At 40.8% G+C, this 20,004-nt stretch overlaps 1 protein-coding gene across 2 annotated transcripts in view; it reads left to right on the top strand.

Annotated features, from left to right (window-relative positions):
* The window catches only part of edar (ectodysplasin A receptor), a 29,551-nt gene extending 11,005 nt beyond the window's left edge, over window positions 1-18,546 (top strand). For both annotated transcript variants that reach the window (XM_056432153.1, XM_056432163.1), the window contains exons 2-12: window positions 250-315; window positions 3,527-3,646; window positions 5,690-5,871; window positions 6,402-6,487; window positions 10,616-10,693; window positions 10,818-10,943; window positions 11,028-11,102; window positions 13,676-13,748; window positions 15,272-15,578; window positions 15,714-15,777; window positions 16,280-18,546. In XM_056432153.1, coding sequence (XP_056288128.1) covers window positions 265-315; window positions 3,527-3,646; window positions 5,690-5,871; window positions 6,402-6,487; window positions 10,616-10,693; window positions 10,818-10,943; window positions 11,028-11,102; window positions 13,676-13,748; window positions 15,272-15,578; window positions 15,714-15,777; window positions 16,280-16,665 — 1,548 coding nt within the window. In that variant the 5' untranslated portion in view covers window positions 250-264 and the 3' untranslated portion in view covers window positions 16,666-18,546. The remainder of the gene's footprint in view (window positions 1-249; window positions 316-3,526; window positions 3,647-5,689; window positions 5,872-6,401; window positions 6,488-10,615; window positions 10,694-10,817; window positions 10,944-11,027; window positions 11,103-13,675; window positions 13,749-15,271; window positions 15,579-15,713; window positions 15,778-16,279) is intronic.
* Window positions 18,547-20,004: the final 1,458 nt, after the last annotated feature.

Genomic DNA, 20,004 nt, shown 5'->3' on the forward strand with positions numbered 1-20,004 from the left:
GCTATTCTGTTGCGAATACATGTTGATGAGCGATGACGTGATGGTAACAGGACAGTGGACTCATCTGGGCCACACACACACACACACACGCACACACACACACACACACACCATGCCCATTGACAACACTACTGTTAGCAGGAATGCTTAGATTCATGATCTTGTTGTTTTGAAAGAGACGTTTGGTGCAGAAGAATTTACAATCTTTGCTTTACAATCATTTCTCTTTGCCTTTTCTCTCGTCTCCAGAAAGAAGAAGCAAAAATGTCAGAGAGGAGATGTCAGAAGAAGTCCATCTTTCTGTCCTCATTATTGGTAAGTGTTCAGTCTTTGCCTTCGTTTCCTCCTAATGTCCATCATCATATTTCTGGTGTCCTCAGATACTCGTATTCGTCTCTCAATATGGATCGCAGCCTCAATATAATCTACTGTTGTTATGTGCCAGCTGCTTGCACAACTTTGCAGCGCTTGTACCAATTAGTCAAACTTAGAGTTTTTCCCAGGGAGCAGATCTCTTTATAATCCTCTCTAGATTCTCTGTATGTTTTGATGTTGAAACCCACTGGCAGAGCTCCCGACAGTCTCCTCCACCTTCCCCTCCCTCTCTCCGCTGTTTCATTCTCATCAGTCACTCTGAGCGCATGCAGGCCGACACCGGAGCACTTAGTCGACAAGGTCAACAAGGTGTCGATGTACTACACCGGCGATTAGTGGCATCAGAAATGTCTCACTACACATTCTAAAATCACTATACATAGAGACCATGTCTCTGGGGAATATGTAGAACAATGACAAATGACTGACAGAGAAGTGTGCTGGTCGTGTCATATTGCACAATAGCACATACACAGACGACACTCGAGAGGTATCGATGTGTCAGGATGGTGTTCTTCAGTCACTGGTGGAGAGTAATTAGTATATTTACTCAAGTACTTGGCTTACCTACATGTGATGGACTTGTATTGTACCTAGCTTGAGTGTTTCTATTTCCACTCCCTTAGCTTTTAGAGAGAAATATTTTTCTTTTTTCTGCACTACATCCATGGGGTCAGATCAGTCTCAATAATTACAAATGCAAACACACAGTCACAAATGCGCACAGAACAATTCACAAATATATTACATTTTACAAATGCACAAAGAAAGATGCACCAATACATTCCAATACACACGTAAATAAATAATGATTCATATTAATTGAAAGAAAAATCCTGAATATATTTATGCATTTGTAAATAGATTTAGCTATTTGTTTGTGGATTTATATGTAGTTATTTGTGGATCGCAGTGCATTTATTTGTGGATCGCACTGCATTTATTTGTGGATGCTACACAAAGATACGGATTTATGAGACTCCCCTGGCGTGGCTCAATCTGTAAATGCATTTTTTTTAACATGGACCGATCTGTCGCCAATCAGATGTCGTCCCACCTTACGCATTTACGAGTTGAGCCACGGCAGGAGGGTCAGTACTTTGACTTAAGTAAAGGATGTGGGTACTTCCTCCACCACTGGTTTTGGTAATTCAACGGTGTTCCTGCCAAAGTGTACTTGTGTGAGGAATAACAAGAAGGGGCCCACTGGACCCTCTGTGATGAGTCTGCAGGGATGAAGGCTCCAATGTACTCTCTGCACAGTTGCACAAATTGCCAGAGAAGAAACAATGCACACAACCCTGGCAAGTTACCCACAGTGAGCCATAAATGTGACAAAGAAGATTGGCAGATGACGTCATACAATTGTTTTCCCTTTCGCGTGTCCGTCTGCAGTCGGTGCATTATTAGGTGTGTGAGTTAGAGCTCAGTTTGTTTTTGAAGCTGTATAAATTAAAAACACATTATTTGGCCAGAGATAATTTGTGCTCCAGCCTGTGATACACAAACAAACGGGCAGTGTACATTTGCATATGTATTCAAACATCGGGAGAGGTTATTGAAACAACAGAGAGAAGACGGAGAGAGTTAGTCATGCACACGTTGTCTTTGCGATCAATTTCTGGACTGCAGATGATTTTTTTATGTCGGTTAGTTTGTTTGGAAAAGAACAAAGTGCGCGGGTAAAGCTATAAATACCAGCTGGTACATATTACAGTAAACCTCAATGACAAAATGACACACACAATGTATCCACATAGTACATAGACACACAAGCAAATACTCTTATTATGAAAACTCTTATAAACTAACACACAGAGATCACAATGCTATATTATTTATTATGTATTAGCTGTTTGTTTGCTTTGCTTTATGAGAATACATTTGTCTTATGTTGATTCTTATCAAGTTGGTCATTCTATAAATCAGCCATCATCTATTGCAGTTATTTATCTATGCTGCTTTGCAGTGTAACGTTTTGGTCCAACTTCCCACATGTACAAATCAATTCAAGTTAAAGTGTTAGTTTACATGATTGCTGTATTCAAATACATTTGCAGAAGTATGCTGAATTAAAAAAATGGAGGTAACAATTTTTTTTGCAACAGTTTATTTGCCGCTTTTTTAATTGAGAGGATTAATGATGAATTACTGGTATCCGCTGTGTTGATCTCTGTCAGACATAATATGCATTACTGGGGACTTTGTGTGTGGTGTTTGTATTTATTTTACATCGTTAAGACTATTTATTATATAAAACACCATGTATAAAATACATAGTCTTCAGATTAATACAACGACTGAGTGTTGTATAGTCCGCTAAGAAGTCATTGGCATGGTTGAAAACTAATAAATAACAGCTCAGAAGATTCTACAGAACCAAAATCATTTTTTCTTCATCGATATACAGGACTGTCTCAGAAAATTAGAATATATAAAAGTTTTATTTTTATTTTCTGTAATGCAAAAAAAAAAAAAAATGTGATTATTTATTCATTACAAATCAACTGAATTATTTGCAAGCCTTATATTATTTAATATTAAAAATTTACAATTACAAAAAAGAAAAAATCAAAAATCCCTATCTCATAAAAAAAAGATTTATAACAGCTGAGTGTTTGTCAAGGCTCAGGAATCGCTTGCAGGTGTTTCGAGTTTAATAGACAAATTCAGTGATTTGTTTAATAACCTACTAGTATTTTTTTTTTTCTATCTATTTTATAGAGGAGAGATATATTTTTTTTTTTCTTAAAAAAAAAGCCATAATCAGCAATAAATCAAAATAAAATTGCATTATTTGATTTGTGTAATGAATGTAAGAATGAATGCATTTTTTTTTTTAATTTTTTTACAAAAAAAAAATAATCACAACACAATATTCTAATTTTCTGAGACAGTCCTGTATATGTTTGATATACTATAGACAACAGAAAAACATAGTTCAATGTTACAATAAATGCAAAAATATATCAATATCTACAATAATGAATTCACAATTGGAAACTAATCACCCTCAGGTTCATTATGCCATTGAGCTAGTTGCATGTTTGTTTTAAAACCTGCAAAATGTCATTGATATGTCATGCACAAGTCTCACGTCTCATGCTCGTCTCTCTCTTTCTGCCCCCCCCCCCCCCCCCCCGCCCCCCAGCTGTGTTGTATGTTTGCTAGTGCGGAGTATTCCAGCTGTGGAGAGTACGAGTTCTTCAATCTGACAAGTAACAGTTGCCAGGCCTGCCCTCATTGCCCATCTGGACAAGAGCCGCATATGGTGAGACACACACACACACACACACACACACACAAACAACTTTTATCATCAGGTAATATTATTAGAATTTGTTGTTGCAACACATTGTGTGAATGGCTTGCAAGTTGACCTTGTGAACCTTTGTGTCATTTTTGTTTAGACCACCCACACACACACACACACACACACACACACACACACACACACACACACACACACACACACACACAGCTGCACAGTGAAGAGTGTCTAAATTGAAGTGGACAATTTCTCACGGTGTATTGCTCTCACTGACTTCGGGGTGAAGGCATGCATTACAGTCAACGACTTGCAGTAGTCACACTTCAGCCTGCGTCAGTCAGTTTGATGACGACCAAAGAAAACAGAGAGCAGGTGAACGCTTCAGTTGGCACCCCGGGGTGCCACACCGTCTTAAGAGAGATGGACGCACTCAAGGGTGAACACCATGCATTCTAGTTATTAGGGTGCAGCAATATTCAGCAGTAGTATTCACAACAAAGTATCTATCTATCTATCTATATATATATATATATATATATATATATATGTATATATAGATAGATAGATAGAGAGAGAGAGAGCTCAGCGTGTTAGCATTACAACCAAATTAGTTAATCAGCACATGCAAAGTACAGGTGAGGCTGATGGGAATTAGTTTTGTAGGTATTTGTTTGTAAAGCAATGTATTACAGATGTTCCCTGAAGATGCTGCTGAATGAAAATGAAAGGGTCATCAAAGTTATTACAGTTTATCCGTACGGGGACAGGGCCCTCTATGAAGGTCATGACCAAAGTGATGGACCGGATGTCAATTCGACCAAAATTACCATTCTGACGCACCTTGAAACAACAAACTGAAATATGTTGTTTCCATCATTCCATTGAGAATAATAGCAAAACTATTATGCCTGCCTTTATTCCTTCCTTCTTTCCTCTCTTCCCTCTGTCCTTTCTTCTGTCCTTATCTCTCCGTATGCTTGCATGCATACAGGTTCTTGTTTGTTTGTTTTGTCCTTCCTTTCCTGCTTCATCGCTTCCTGCCTCTCCTAAGCATCCCCAACAATGTGCTGTGTTGGAGCGTGTGAAATCACAGAGGCGGCAATGAGAAGCTCAGTGTGCTGAGCACAGAGCTTTGTCACAAAGCCTCATTTGGTCCTTAGTGAGCGAGAGAAACATGAGAAGCCAAACACGTTGATGAGAGCCCCTTTGCACTTTCTCCTGCCTGTCTGATCCACTGGGTGCCAGAGTCTGTAATTCATGTGTTATTTTGTTACCCTTAGCTTTATGTGCATCTGTGTGTGTGTGTGTGTGTGTGTGTTATGACACCCTTTTAATCATTGGATAACCACAGGGTTCATCCTCACTTCAGAAAATACACACACACACAGACACACCCACCCACACACAAACACACACAGACACACACAAGACATCCAAGGATGCTTTTAAAGTGCATCTTGTATCCAGATTGTGTTTGATGGAGATGGATTACATGTTCCTCTTAGCTTACATGAATATAGACACTGGGGGGAAACCTATTTTTCCTCATGTTGTAACTTGTATTGAGCTATGAAAGCTTTGGCGACGTGAGGACGCAGAATCTGTCATTGAAGTTTCAAGTCAGCTTGCATGATGTGGCCCATGCAGTGGTTTAAGATGTGCTGACATTCCCCTGGGACCTTTGTTGAGTGTCATCACCCCCATTCCCCTACTTTAGCACACCTGTCAACTTTCTAAATAAAATAAAGATTGTTGTAGATTTATACAAAGCAACGTTTTATATCAAACCCACTGAGAACTATAGATGTCCAACACGAGGGAAGGGACATTAGATCTCTGAGAGTCTGTCTGCTGTAGCCCAAAGCCAAGAGGCATCAGCTGGTTTGACGGATGAAAGTAAGAGGGTGTGTGTGTGTGTGTGTGTGTATGTGTGTGTGCGCTTTCTTTTGTTGCGAACTACCTTATTGATCCGAAGGGTGTCGAGTTAATTTAAATCTATATTATATCTAATAAACCTAATGATTGAATGTGTGTGTTTTGCAGACCTGTGGCTACGGGGTGAAGGACGACGACTTTGCCTGTGTGCCGTGTACACATGGGAAATATTCCAAAGGGAAGTATGAGATCTGCAGACGGCATAAAGACTGTGACGCACTCTACAAAGCCACTGTTCGTGCAGTGGGAACTCCGGACAGCGACGCCGAATGTGGACCGTGTCTACCAGGGTAAACGACACACACACACACACGGACTGAACAAGAGTCACAACTCATTTGAATTTGAGTTGCATTATAACAACAACAAAAAGACGTCATCTAATTCTTTCTCATATTCTTGTGTCGCTGAAGTGACCAAGAGCAAAAGACTGAATCAGTTTCTCGGACCATATCCAGATATATGAAAGCATCAGTTAATACATTATGGAAATACTTGACTTGCTCTCTTTTCATCGTATCTTCATGATTCAGGGCATCAATTATGTACATTTATTCACTGAGACAAACTTGTCACCTCAGCTGCTTCCCCACCCTTATGCACCGTGTCGTTACAGCATGTCTAGAGGCAGGGAGGCCACACGTTGTCGACACACCTGCTGTGCTTGCAAATAGTGCTTAAAGTGTTTTAATTTAAATAAAAAAATGTGCTCCTTTCCTTCAGCTGATTTTCCTCCAGTATGGCTAACCAGGTCTGGTGTAGCCTAATGATATAGTCTGACAATGTCCTGGTTTTTACCCACTTCCTTTGTGACTCCCAGGTATTACATGCTGGAAAACAGACCAAGGAACCACTACGGGATGATTTGCCATTCCTGCCAGAATGCACCACGCAACACCAAAGAATGTAAGAGCAACCTCTTCACAGATTTATTTGCGCCTCCCCTTCCTTCCGCTCACTTCCAACCTTTTGTTCCAAAAACATCTTATTCTCTTTTCAACTATGAATTCCCCCCCTTTTTTCTCTATCTCTGTAGCGTTCTCTGTCCTAACACAAATCTGGTTTCCGTTGGAATCAAAGCTACCAAACATTTAGGTTTTCTATCTCAATCAAAGGATATAAAATGGGGATATCTGCAGAAGCAGATGTTGAAAGCCTGGAGTTAGTTTGAGGAAACAATCGGAGGTCAGAAGTTGTAGGTAGTTATTCCGGGCCCTCTGGTCACTGTCCTCCTCAGTCAGCAGGCCTCCCTGATGGACACCCCCCTCCTTCCCCTCCTTGCATCTCTACTTTTATGGCTCCAGAGGTTTCGCAGCATATTCATAACCTAACTGATTACCCTGCATACCTGACACATGCATCTATCGAACAAGTCTCTGGACAATAATATTTACAAGACGTTTTTTCTGTCTCCCCTTTTCACTATCAGCCTTCGCAGTTCAGAGACGTTTCCCCAACAGTTGCAAAACAAAAGCGTGCAGGCTGTCAAGTGGCAGTCGAGCAAAAGTTTCTGGTATTTTGCTGACTGTATAGTGTGACTGTGGTGGTAACACATCCAGGAATATTGCAACCAGATGATGCAGTTTGTTTCTGTGCCCCACAAAGCTGCAGAAAGCGAAAAAGGTTCCAACCCAGCCTTTGTGATTTGTCAGAATAATGAAATTATTGTGCACCATTATAGTTTATTAGACAGTATTTTTTATTTCCTCATGCTGAATTTTAATACATTGCCAATCACCACAGTGTCTCCTGAGGTTATTGCTCATGTTATCAAATACAAATAGCCCTAAAGCATTATTTTTGCATTTTAAATTGCATTAATAACTTTACGGTCATCGGTTTAGTTTAATGTACCTCTCTTAGCGTCCTGCTGTCTTCTTCCCAGGAATCTCCAATAAAATCAGTTAATAGGAAACTTACTTTAAATCTTTTTAGGACACTCTGGAAAATAGAGAAAGATAAATGTTAAATGTCCTCTAGTGTCCTTTTTAAAATGGTTTAAAAAAAAGCCTTATATATAGTAAACATAGCCATGAAAAAGCAGATAATAATAAGATTAGACCTCCGTCCAATAGAACATAATCCAATATAGTAAATAACTCTTCACGGTCCAACAAAATGTACGTTTTATCAAGAAAATTCAGTTGGAAAATCTTTTTCAAAATTCAATTATTCTCTCATTGAAAAAAAACATTCGGTGCCGATAAGAGTCAGACAATTTATTGATGAAAATAAGCATTTATTGAAGAGCTGGAGGTGAATATTCTCACCGTGTTGCTGTGTTCTCTGTGGGTTTGTCCACATGTGACAAATAGATCATAACATTGATCTAAAAGATAGAAACTGTTTTTGTTCCCTCACTATAATCTTATTGGAATGATATTTATGGGCCCATAACTGCTCAAAACCGCCTGTGAGTGTAATTAAAGAGGTCGGAAATGAATGTAGTTGTTATTGTGTCATATTCAATCAGTGTGTTATGAAAATCAAAACCCCCAAAAAGCAGTCTGGGCCTGCAGAGGAAAGAGTGGGAAGTAGTGTGTGTGTGTGTGTGTGTGTCTGTGTTTGTGTTTGTGTGTGTGTGTGTGCATGTGTTTTTGTGTGTGTGTGTGTGTGTATATGAATAAACAATTGCTTTTCAACAGCAACCTAATTGTTTCTCCAAGGCATGAACTTGAGCGATTGAATGATACTATGCAATTAAGAAAGATAGTTATATCTATAGTCATTTTCATTATATTAATTTCATTTTATATTATTATATTTTATGTTCAAACTTATTTGTGGATTTCACTTATTTCTGTGCTGACATAGTTTCAACATTAAGACTTTTTATTTTAAAGGAATAGATTGACATTTGGGGATGTACCTATGCTTATTCCCTACTGAGAGTGAGATGAAAAGAGACTCTCTCTCATAGTATATAAGTATTTTCACTATTTATTGAGATACCTTTGGGGTATTTGTGATGGCTTACTACATAGTTGTATTTGTTAAAACATACTAGAAAATAAAAAAAATGCTAAACTTCTTATGGGAAAAGAAAGAATAACCTGACAACATGCTGTTGTTTTATATAGATCAATGATAAGAGATGATCAGGAGATGCAAAACAGACAATGAGAAATCCAAAACTTTGAACACAAGTTCTAAATGCAGCAGTCTGGTTTTTTGAAATAAATTGGATTAGTTTGGAAAAAAGATAAAATTACAGAGAGCATTCTGCACAATTGTTCAGTTTGTACCCTGTGGTACATTTGAATGAAACCCTGTTTAGATGTTTGAGAACGTAAGAATGATGCACTCCCAACAGTACATACGTAAAGGAGCTGAAGGCTGTCAGCTCTACTTGCTCAGGGTGAAGGCAGGCTGACACTCGCCATGTAATCTGTAAATTACCCTGGCTCCTACCTCGCTCTGCGTGTGTGATAATTAAAACTTTAGTGGGTCTGTGAAAGAAAGACAGACGATTAGTGTGTTACTGCTTGCGCTGGTGCTACTCTCCGGCAGGCAGATGTTACGAGTCGTTCAATCTCCACTGTCACCTTTTGACTTTTGCTGCCATTTTCCAAACAGGCACCAACCGACATTAATACTTATCTCAGCATCGAGAGAGATCATAAAATGTCATCTTATGTTCACACAGAAGCTAACCTTCGCCGCATTCCAGCTCACAGTTTTACCTCTAACAAAAATGCGTAGATTTTTTTTCTCCCCATTTCTACTCCTCTCAGTTTGTTTGTATTGAGTACCCAGAATGCCCTGCAAAATTATCTATTTGCAGTGTGAATGTACGTAAGCTGACAGACATGATCAAGAGACAAATACCACAAGACGCTAAACAAAATTCCAGTTCGAGCTCATACCCTTCATACAGAATGTAAACACATACCCAGAGTTAATGTCTGTAGCCACAGGGCGTTGGTGTGTGCGTGTGATGACATGAGGCGCTGAGACCACGGGGGGCGGTCGGGCCCATGCCAAAGAATTTTACAGTCTATCAACTTGGTGAAATACAAGACTGATTAAAAGAGCTGATTTATGAGCTGTCTGAAGTTTACTGTTCCACTAGGAAAGAGGAAAAACAAATGATGAATAATCTAGAAAAAGAAACACAAATGTGGACAGAGAGTTTTCTCGATTACAAATTGATGTGACGGAACACTATTGGGGGGAGGAATCAAAATAAAAGTCCATAAAATGCAATGCCAAAGCTAACATAACCAGTGACAGGTGGCATGTTGCCTCTGCCAGTGACAAATGTCCAAACCTGACCGTATATCTGGTACTTCTGTTTCGACCAGTCTGTTGTATCGTGTCATCTCGGGAGGAAAGTGGTGCATCATTTGCCCAACTTTAGAGGAACAGATTATCATTTTCGGAAATAGTTATTTACCTTCTTAATTAGAAGATTGATAGTGTGCACGGGATATATGTACAGCCAGCTGCCGGTTAGCTTAGCTTAGCACAAAGACTGGAAACAGGGTGAAACAGCTAGCCTAGCTCTGTTTTAAAGTAGCAAAATACAACTAAGTGCCTCTAAAATTCTTCCATGTGTAATCTATATTTACTTTGCTAAATGGTCAAATGGACTGTACAACATTTTTTTGGTCTTAGAACCACTCAAAGTGCTTAAACGCTCCACGTCATCATTCACACCTAATCATCGCCAGAACCACCTGGGTTCAGTGCCTTGCCCAAGGACACATCGACATGGACGAGAGGAGCCGGGGATCAAACCGCGAATCCTCAGATAGAGCCACAGTCGCCTCGAGCTGTTTCCCCTTGTTTCCAGTCTTTGTGCAGTACTTCTATATTTGACTCATAATACATACGAGTTGTATTGCTTATAGCAGGAAAGTGAATAAACATATTTCCCAAAATGTCAAACTATTTCTTCATACATGATTGTTTTGTGTTAGCCCTGTGAGAATCGCAACGTTTTGAGCAAACAATAGGACTTGAAAAACTATTTTCGCTCATCCATAATGAATGAACAAGGATTGAAACTCAGTGTCTGTGTATGTTTTGCAGGCATGTTGACCAGCAGGCCAAAAGAGAAGGCTGTTATTGACCCTGGCAGCACGACCGTGTTCCCTCATCTACATAAAGGTACACAAATACACACACGGATACAAATATATACGCTTCATCTCACTCTAACCATCAATTTCTTTATTTGTCACCATCCACAAATCATGAATATAATTTTGAATCATTGCCCCCAATGTTTCAGATACCAACGGACAAGGTCACCTCGCCACGGCTCTCATTATCGCCATGTCAACCATTTTCATCATGGCCATCGCCATCGTACTCATCATTATGTTTTATATCCTGAAGGCCAAACCAAGTAGTCAGGGTGAGACTGACACACACACACACACACAAACACGTTAAAGGTTGGCATATGTGCGTGACGTTCCTTGTGTGTGTGCGTCTAAAGCATGTTGTTCTGGACAAGTTGTGAAGGCGGTGGAGGCTCAGACCAACAAACAGGAAGACAAGAAAGATGTCCCAGGTGAGACATAACACACACACACTCACACACATTTAATAATTGATGAGCTCACGTAGCATTAAAGCTTCTAAATGACTTCCTGTTTGGTGTCTCTCACAAACTGATCTGTATTCTGGCCTCATAATTGGGTGTCTTGTTTACATGCACACTGGAATCCGGATCATAAGCCTTATTCTGGTCATGAGCCTATACCTGATATGATCTTTGCATAAAACACCTTTAATCATGTTATTCATATCCTTCTGAACATGATTCGAACAGTATCCACATTATCCACGATAAGGGCTTTGATTAGGGTTCATGAAAACAACTGATGTTATCTCAATGCCAAAAAAACATATATGTATGTAGTACTAAAAAGATGTTAATAAGTAACATGAGCTCATGAGCAGGTGAGGAACTCACTGCTTTAGCTCCAAACTAAGTGAAGCAATAGTATCAATAATTACACTGATATACTTGAGAAAACTCCACATGAAGATGGATTGAAACTATTATTTTTTAAATTCTTAATTGAATTGTGAGCAGTAAAAGCCAACCGTACTTGGATTAATAAAAGAAGCTGGAAGTTACTGTATAGTTACATTATTGAGATTATATAGAGTACATACTGTAATATATTTATATATATTCAAAGAGTAAAAAGACAAAATGCAGCAACCAAGTAAAGCATGAACATACAACCTTTCACTGACAGTTTACGTGCAGACCGTCTGTTATTTCCTCACTAAAATGTTCAGTGTTTTTATATCTGTAAAAAATAAACAGTCGCAAACAGATCATTTCCATGTTTCCATAAACCCCTCTTGCACTCAAAATACAGACTCAATAAATAACAGATGCAGTTTAAACTTCAACTACTTTGTCAACAATACACGTTGAACAGTACAAAGGCACACACAGTTATAATTATAGTAACAACACATTTTAACAACTATGAAATGTCACAGTGACACAGGACACAATGTCCTTGCCAGTGAGTTGAGGCATGAACAGATGCCACCCAGCAAACTGTAATTGTACTCGATCCTGGGATTCTGGCTTATGCGTTGAGCCCAAACACTTCATATTATCTGTGAACGAGCATCAATTTCACGCTGAAAAAAGGTCCAAAAATGTCCTTCAGAATTGTACTTTTGCCAGGCCGCCGTATCTCTGGAGCAGCATGTATGTATGAATTATGGAATACTCTCGCTTCATATTAGGATCTGCCCGACAACATCCACTGCGGATTAAGTCGACATTCAAATCGAATCACATTGAAATGTTAACAGTGTTAGGTCTTTACATCAGTCCAGTATGTATGTGCATATTTAGAATCTGTAATATAATGTATGCAAGTGTGTGTGTGTGTGTGTGTGTGTGTGCTTGTGTGTGTGCTGACAGACCTGCAGTATGATGAGTGGATGGTGGAATGTGAAGCTTCCAAAGAAAAAACCATACGTTGCTTTAGGCGCCATTTTTCCTGACAATGATGCTCTGTTCAATTTCACTCCCAGACAGACTGACTAACAACTTACATGTGGTGTGGATGCGCACACACACACACATACACACACACAATCTGTGGCCACAGACCCATTATGTGGTACAATGAGACCGTGGACTTAATGATGTAAGAGCTTTAAAGAACCCCTGATAAAGTAGTTAGAGTATATAAAAATATAAATGCTTGCATTGTGACTTGTGTGAGTGTGCGTTTGTGTGTGTCTGAATGCGGTGTGTATTTTGGAAGATAAGCTCATTGCTCGGAGCTCTACCGGAGCTAGCTGTCACTCATGTAGACACGGAGTTAATAAAGCTGTGAAATGAAAGACACAGACACTTAAACAGACACAAACATTCTCTCTCTCTCCTTCCCTTATGCACGAACACACACACACACACACACACACACACCACAGCGTCAATAGCATTTGTTCCACTTATTATTATTATTATTCACTCATTATGCTGTCTCGCCCCATAAGTATCCATGAAGTAAGTGTAATTTAATAGTCACTGTAATCATTTTATACATCACTCTGACTGCAGTTCCCTCCAAGTTAAACGTCCTTTATCGTTTTAGCATCAGGAACCTATTTTCTTTAGTGTACTTCAACTCCTGCCAGATCTATAATGTTGCATTACTCCATGCAGTACTTGTATTTCAATAATTGTGTGTGTCACACGTGTGAGATATTTTGGTGAAAGGCTTGTTATTTCTGTTAGTACCAAAATGAGATGTGCACATTTACAAACTATTCAAATGAGACTACTTCACTTTTGAAAGATGACATAACATCCTGGAAATGAAGGGAAATTCCATTTGCCGTTCTTCTGTATTTGCCACTTGTGGCCACGTTGGCCGCTGTTCTGCAAAAGAGTTTTGCATGAAATCAACACTAATCCAAGAGACGTGTGGAAGTCTGAGTATAATGTGGTATTCTTTCCATATTGAGACGATGACATGTTACACCAACATCCTATGAGATCTTAGTATATTTGCTGTGTTATTACGACTGACTTGTCTGTATTTGTGAGAGTAAAACACACCTATAAACCTCTACATCCTCTGCTTTTCTCTTTCTCAGACAATGTGGTGATCTACTCAGAGAAAAATGAGTTAGACAAACTAAAAGCTCCTCCTCAGAAGACGGTGAAAAGGTGAGATACACATCTGATTTACAAACCACACAAAGTAAGAGAAGACAATCTGGCACCCAGCGTGTTATGAGCCGAGCAACGCCGAGTGTGCAAAACATACAGGACACAAAACAAGCTTCCCAATGAAGTCCATTGACCTGTATTGATGACCATGAAGGCACGTTGTTATGAGTGAGGCGAGAATCATTATGCTTTAAAAATGATGACTTAGACTCTAGGTCAACACATCAGAACGTTTTCCTTTTAATTTGAACAACCATCCATTCTCTTTTTTATTAAATCTAATGAGGTTTTAAGGGATTTAAACACCAAACAAAGGTAGAACGGCTATTATGTTTAGTTCACTTAATTATATAAACGTTAGGGTATGTGTGTCTACAATTACTGTGTATGTATGTGTGTGCGTTGGTTCTGCTTCACAACTGGGCAGGTATTGAATATATGGGAAATATACTGTAGAACGCTTCATATTCACCACTTATATACACCACTGTGTCCTCATCCTGAGTATCCATTATGACTGTATCTCTGTGTGTGTGTGTGTGTTTGTTTGCATTTATTTGTGGCGTCACATCGGCATTACACAACAGAAAGAACCTTTTATAATTTGTTCAGCATCTGCCTGTAATTTAGCCACCACAGAACAAGTCGCAGCAGCAGTAGTAGTGTGCGTGTGAGTGTGTGTGTGTGTGTGAGACATGTAAAATGCAAATTCAGTTGACTTTTTTTTTTAATGAAGCCGAGCACCATTATGTGGCTTTGGGTGGTGAGGTGTGTGTGTGTGTGTGTGTGTGGGTGTGGGGGGATTCATTCCTGGCTTTTGCCTCAAACCACCACCAAAGCGCATCATGGCAGACAACAAAAGAACAACAGTTTTCTCACCTTCGTCCTTCCGCCTCCATCTCATTCGTCAGACAATGCTGCTTTATGGGCCGCATGAGGGAATACATTATAGATTTACAGTGAACCATTGTGCTCAAATGTTGCAGTGCCTGTAGTGAACGTCACTGTAATGAGCTTAGATTGATACGCAATACCAATATATCAAAGAGACACACACACAGACACACACCTCAGCGTCAAGAGCAGTAAACAGTGTGGGACAGCAGCGTGCCAGAGGATGTGCTAACTCACTGCTTAAGCTGCCAGAGTGGGTGTTAGATGTCCGGGAAACAATGCCATTTTGTGTGCACCCTTGTAAAAAGAGCGTGTGACTGCGAAACAAAGGCATTCTGTGAGCATCTCTGTCAACAAGGTGCTTTCGGTAGAAAATACAGAGCGGGCATAAAGAGAGAGAGAGAGAGAGAGGCCGGGTAATCAAATGATATTACGTGGTATCATGTTGTAAAACAAAGCTTATCAGCAGCACAGGGAGACGCGAGTCATCCTGTGTCCATTAGATGTCACACCATTTAATTATGTAATCAAAAAATGTGTGTGACAGGAAAAAAATGTTTTCTAGAATACAAATGAGTATGTGCACATGTAAATATTCTCAAACATGTGTGTGTTTTTGTGCGCAGTGAAAATGACGCATCGTCGGAGAACGAGCAGCTGTTGAGCCGCAGCATCGACAGTGACGAGGAGGCAGCCTCCGACAAGCAAGGATCGGCCGACGCCAACAATCCCAACTTGTGCCTCGTCAACCTGGGAAACAAGCCCGACCTCTGCCTGCTCTCTCTCGGCCTCCTGGAGCGGGACAGATCCGGTAACGGGGCCCCCGCCCTGTCAGCCGGACCGGCCAATAACGTGCAGAGTCCCAACCACATCGCCAGCACCAACCACATCAGCAGTGTGAACGCAATCAACAACAACAATAAAACCCCAGGGGTAACGAGATGAAGCCTTTTTAAGATGTTACATGAGTAAAAGATCAGATTTTTTAATAGATCCCCAGTTGAGTTTCATCTGGAAATCACATCATAATGTTATTTTTGTGATTTTTTTGTTTTAATAACCACATAGATGCTTCAGAGCCGAAGGAAAAAGATCCTGGATCTGTACGGCAGAGCCTGCAATGTGACGGAGGGTGAGTCTCTCTTTCGCTGATGAACGCATCCATCTTACCAAGCCTTGTAATTACGAATTTCCGTCAACACTGTGGGGGAACGTCACTTCAGATGAACTTCTGAAGACGATGGGAAATGACGTGATAAATGATATCATCCTTTCCAAAAATATCGCTTTAGGAAGGGGAATTGCCTCAAAAATCCATCATTACCTCTCTTTGCAAGCATTAAATACAACTCACCATCTGGCAGTTTTGCATGTTAAAAGACAATGTGCAGCTGAGGTTTGCAAGTTCTTTTTTTTGTTAAAGAAAAAAAGTACACTATAGAGGAAAAGTCTTTTTGCTGTCCTCTAGACTCTCAATATGTGTGTGATCCATTCATGACTTGTTGTGGTACTTCAGTCTGGACCAAAGTGGAGAGCCGATCAGCCCATATAGCCAAACCAGCAGCATGGCTAAAGATGACATTGTATCTCAATCTTGAAGGGACTGAAACACTAACACCGCTGTCCCTCTCCAGGCCTGAGCCCCACGGAGCTTCCTTTCGACTGCCTGGAGAAGGCCAGCCGCATGCTGAGCTCCTCCTACAGCAGCGAGGCGGCCGTGGTGAAGACGTGGAGGCATCTGGCCGAGAGCTTCGGCCTGAAGCGCGATGAGATCGGCGGCATGAGCGACGGCTTGCAGCTCTTCGAGAGAGTGAGCACGGCGGGTTACAGCATCCCCGACCTCTTGACCCGCTTAGTGCAGATCGAGAGGCTCGACGCGGTGGAGTCGCTCTGCTCGGACGTGTTGGGCAGCAGCGAGATGGCGGCGGCTGCCGGGCGGCAGGGCAACAGCAGTTTTCACAGCCAGCTGGTCTGTCCATCCCCGTGCCAATCTCTGTCCCAGCGCTGCGCCAGCGTCTGAACACGTGTGACGGAACGTGGACTTGAGTTTGTGATGCCTTACCGTATACGTGTATGTAAGGACAGACATATACAGCATACAGCTTTCCCCCATCACATGAAGAATGTCAGTGGACCTTCCAATGCACAATCCTTTCTTTTCTATTGTGTGTGTTTTTCTCTGTCAGGAAGCCAGTAATCTGAACTACTTTGCGTTGCCTTGATGTTCCCGTCTTTCCAAAGTTGCAAGAGTTTGAGAAAGATACAAAGTCAGACCGATGATTGAGATTAATCACTCGTTTTCTCATTCCGATGTTTTCTCTGAATATGAAATGAAAAGCCTCTGAATGTCTCAGCGGCTAAAAAATGTGCACAAAAAAATTGCTAAATTAAGTGTGCGCTGGACGCTACACAATAACAGTATTGGGGCCAAAGGTTTATACACAAATTTAGCATGCGGTTAAAAAAAATCATGTACCAAGATGCAATGGGGTGCTGAAAGGAATGGTCACTGAGCAGCTCCTCTGCAGAAGTACCAATTAAGTGTCTTTCTTGAAGGAATGAAGCCTTATTCGTTGTCCTCTCACTGAACCTTCTGATCAGGGCAACAACCTTCAGGTTAATCCCAGAGCTGATGAATCCGATTCAATACGTGAATACAGAATTACTCTGTTACTCACGTTCTGTCTAAATTCACATGCAAATACCACTTTACCAAACTTCACACACACACACACACACACACACACAATACAGCATACTCTTACATCAACTACTACCATTGACCCCCTCTGTGACCCCCCTCATAATTCATCCTCTCCCACCTTTACCCCAATGCTGCGGTCTCGTGTTGCCGCCGGCCCTAATTATTTGGCGTGTGGCTCCCGGGGCCCCTAATAGTCCGAAGTGTTGTGGTTTACAGAGCGGGTGCAAAGTGCCTGTGATTTCCAGCACCCAATTAAGCATTTAGGGCCGCTTAACCACTGAAAGCCCAGTGGAAACGCTGTAAAAAAACACGGCATTAAAAAGAGAGATGACGTGGAAGAGGCATGACTGACTGCCCCCGGGGGTTGCTGCACAGCGAACGCTGCAAGAAGCAGCACGCCGTGGTGGAAGCAGCACGACGCTCGACCCACAACGTCTGACCGTACTCAGCTTTTGTGGCCGGCTCAGTCATGCTCAGACGGCATTCAAGCCTCCCTTACCCCCTGTGGGACCAATATGGCAAATGAGAACAATGTGCAGTTGTGTGGGTTATCCGCCTCCTAAAAGCAGCTGCAGGCGGTTAAGTGTTGTACTCGCAGAAGACGAGGGTGGCTCCGACACACAGCGAGCTCGACTGTGTGAGGAGCTTCACATTTAAGCCCATCTGAGCCACGTTAATAGTTACTTTGGTAATAGGTCAGGTCATCGCCTGGCCGCCTCCAGCAGTTTAACATCAACACTCAGCAGCAGGCTCCAAGGTTTCACTTTAATAAGCATTGCCAAGACATACTTTGATCCCTTTTCTCAGAAATAGGACTGATCTTTATTTGAAATCGGACGTTATGTCAGGATAAAGCCCCTCAACCGCTCTGCACCAAATCAAAGACATTGCCCACTGACAAGTTTAGTTCTTATTTAACCTCCTTGCAAACTCTGGGGCTCCAGTACCCTCAATTAATTAGTGTGCACTTAATTGAAATTGCATGGACCCACGTCCTGGTTTCAGACAGGCAACCTCTCCTCTGACAGATACTCTGCTGATAGCAAGACATGCAGAAGCCAAACATGGATTACTTACCTCAGTAGCACATGCAGAATAAAACATATAGAACCATACACAAACTCATCATATATAACTGTATATATAACTTATTATTGTACATAATGTATACATTAATAAAGATGTATGGCAAAAATGGCTTGGTATTTGAGTTATAAAATTATGTAACAAACTGTGACTTTATATACATTTTGACATTTTTATAGTCCGATTAAAGTGATTTGGTTTGAGACAAGTGACTCTGAATCGGACCGTCAGGACCCAAAGAATATGGAACTGTTTAAATATTCTTTTGTGTCGGGCCTCTGTGAGGCAGCACAGTGGTAGATGGAGATAACTATGATGTTGACCACGTTCACCATCAGAGTTTAGCGGAAGAGAAAACAACACAAAATAAAGCTTGAGGATGAAGCTCATGAGTCGTGCAACTATTAAGATACAATAAATTGAACTTGTTGATGGTGCTAGAAGAAAGGTTTGCGTTTCATCGCAATCTCTTGAAAAAGTTGATGAGATATTGAAGTTTGAAATCAAGAGACTCCTAAAAACAGGGTAAAAATGTGAAATGTACAATGGCACAAAATAATTTGTGTTCAATTAAATTCTATGTTTATATTTGACTTCCGTATTCAGCCCGGTTGGCCTTCTCATTCAACCACCGGTATAACGCTGCTCAAATACATAAACGTAATGAGTCATATACATCATGTCAGAAGTTACTCAAACTGATATATGGTTGAGTAAATTATCCCATTTGTTCATCGCAGCTTGTCAATGATTACGGCTGACCGTCAGAGCCTGTTATGAAGACACCAAATGGAAAATTGCTTATCCCAACGTTTCCCAGTTCATTCAACAGTCATCCAGTTAATTATAGACATATTAACTGCGGTTCATCAAAAGAGAGATGACTTCATTGGAAAAAGACTGCAGGACACGTTTAGTAGACTAACTTTATTTAGGGATTTTTTCTCTCCCACTATTTCATTTCATAGCATCATGTACGTTATTTTTCCACATAAAGTTTTTGGCAAACTATATGTTCTCGATTATTGACTTTTGCATCGAAATTTTACATTTTTCCAGAGGATTAGCAAAATGAGGCACCTTGACGCGCACAAACACAGAACACTTCTCTACACCCACTCCTCTTTTAATTTTTGAATACAGCCTTTGTTCTCCCACCAACAAGACAACAGCCACTCAGGGGCAGCTGTTACGCCACTCTGTCATCCAGCTTTTACTGTCAGAATCACAATCAGAATAGTATTTATTGCCAAGTAGGTTTACACCTACCTGGAATTTGTTCTGGTGTATAGGTGCATACAGTGAACATAACACATACAAACACAATAAGTACTACAACACAAAAAGCAGGGCAGGAGTGCATATGTGTGTGCGTATGTGAGCCAACATTCCCAACGCATCAGCTCAAAGATTAAGTGTGTATGTGCTGGCTGTGGATCTTAAGTCTGGTTCAGAGAAGGTCTGTTTGGCACTGGACATGCCAGTGATGCTGCTTTGGGGCCTCAGGGCAGCATTGAGACACACAGACACACACACACACACACACACACACGTGTGCAGAAATGAGGA

The sequence above is a fragment of the Pseudoliparis swirei genome, chromosome 2 (assembly GCF_029220125.1).
Source record: "Pseudoliparis swirei isolate HS2019 ecotype Mariana Trench chromosome 2, NWPU_hadal_v1, whole genome shotgun sequence".
Classification (NCBI taxonomy): Eukaryota; Metazoa; Chordata; class Actinopteri; order Perciformes; family Liparidae; genus Pseudoliparis; species Pseudoliparis swirei.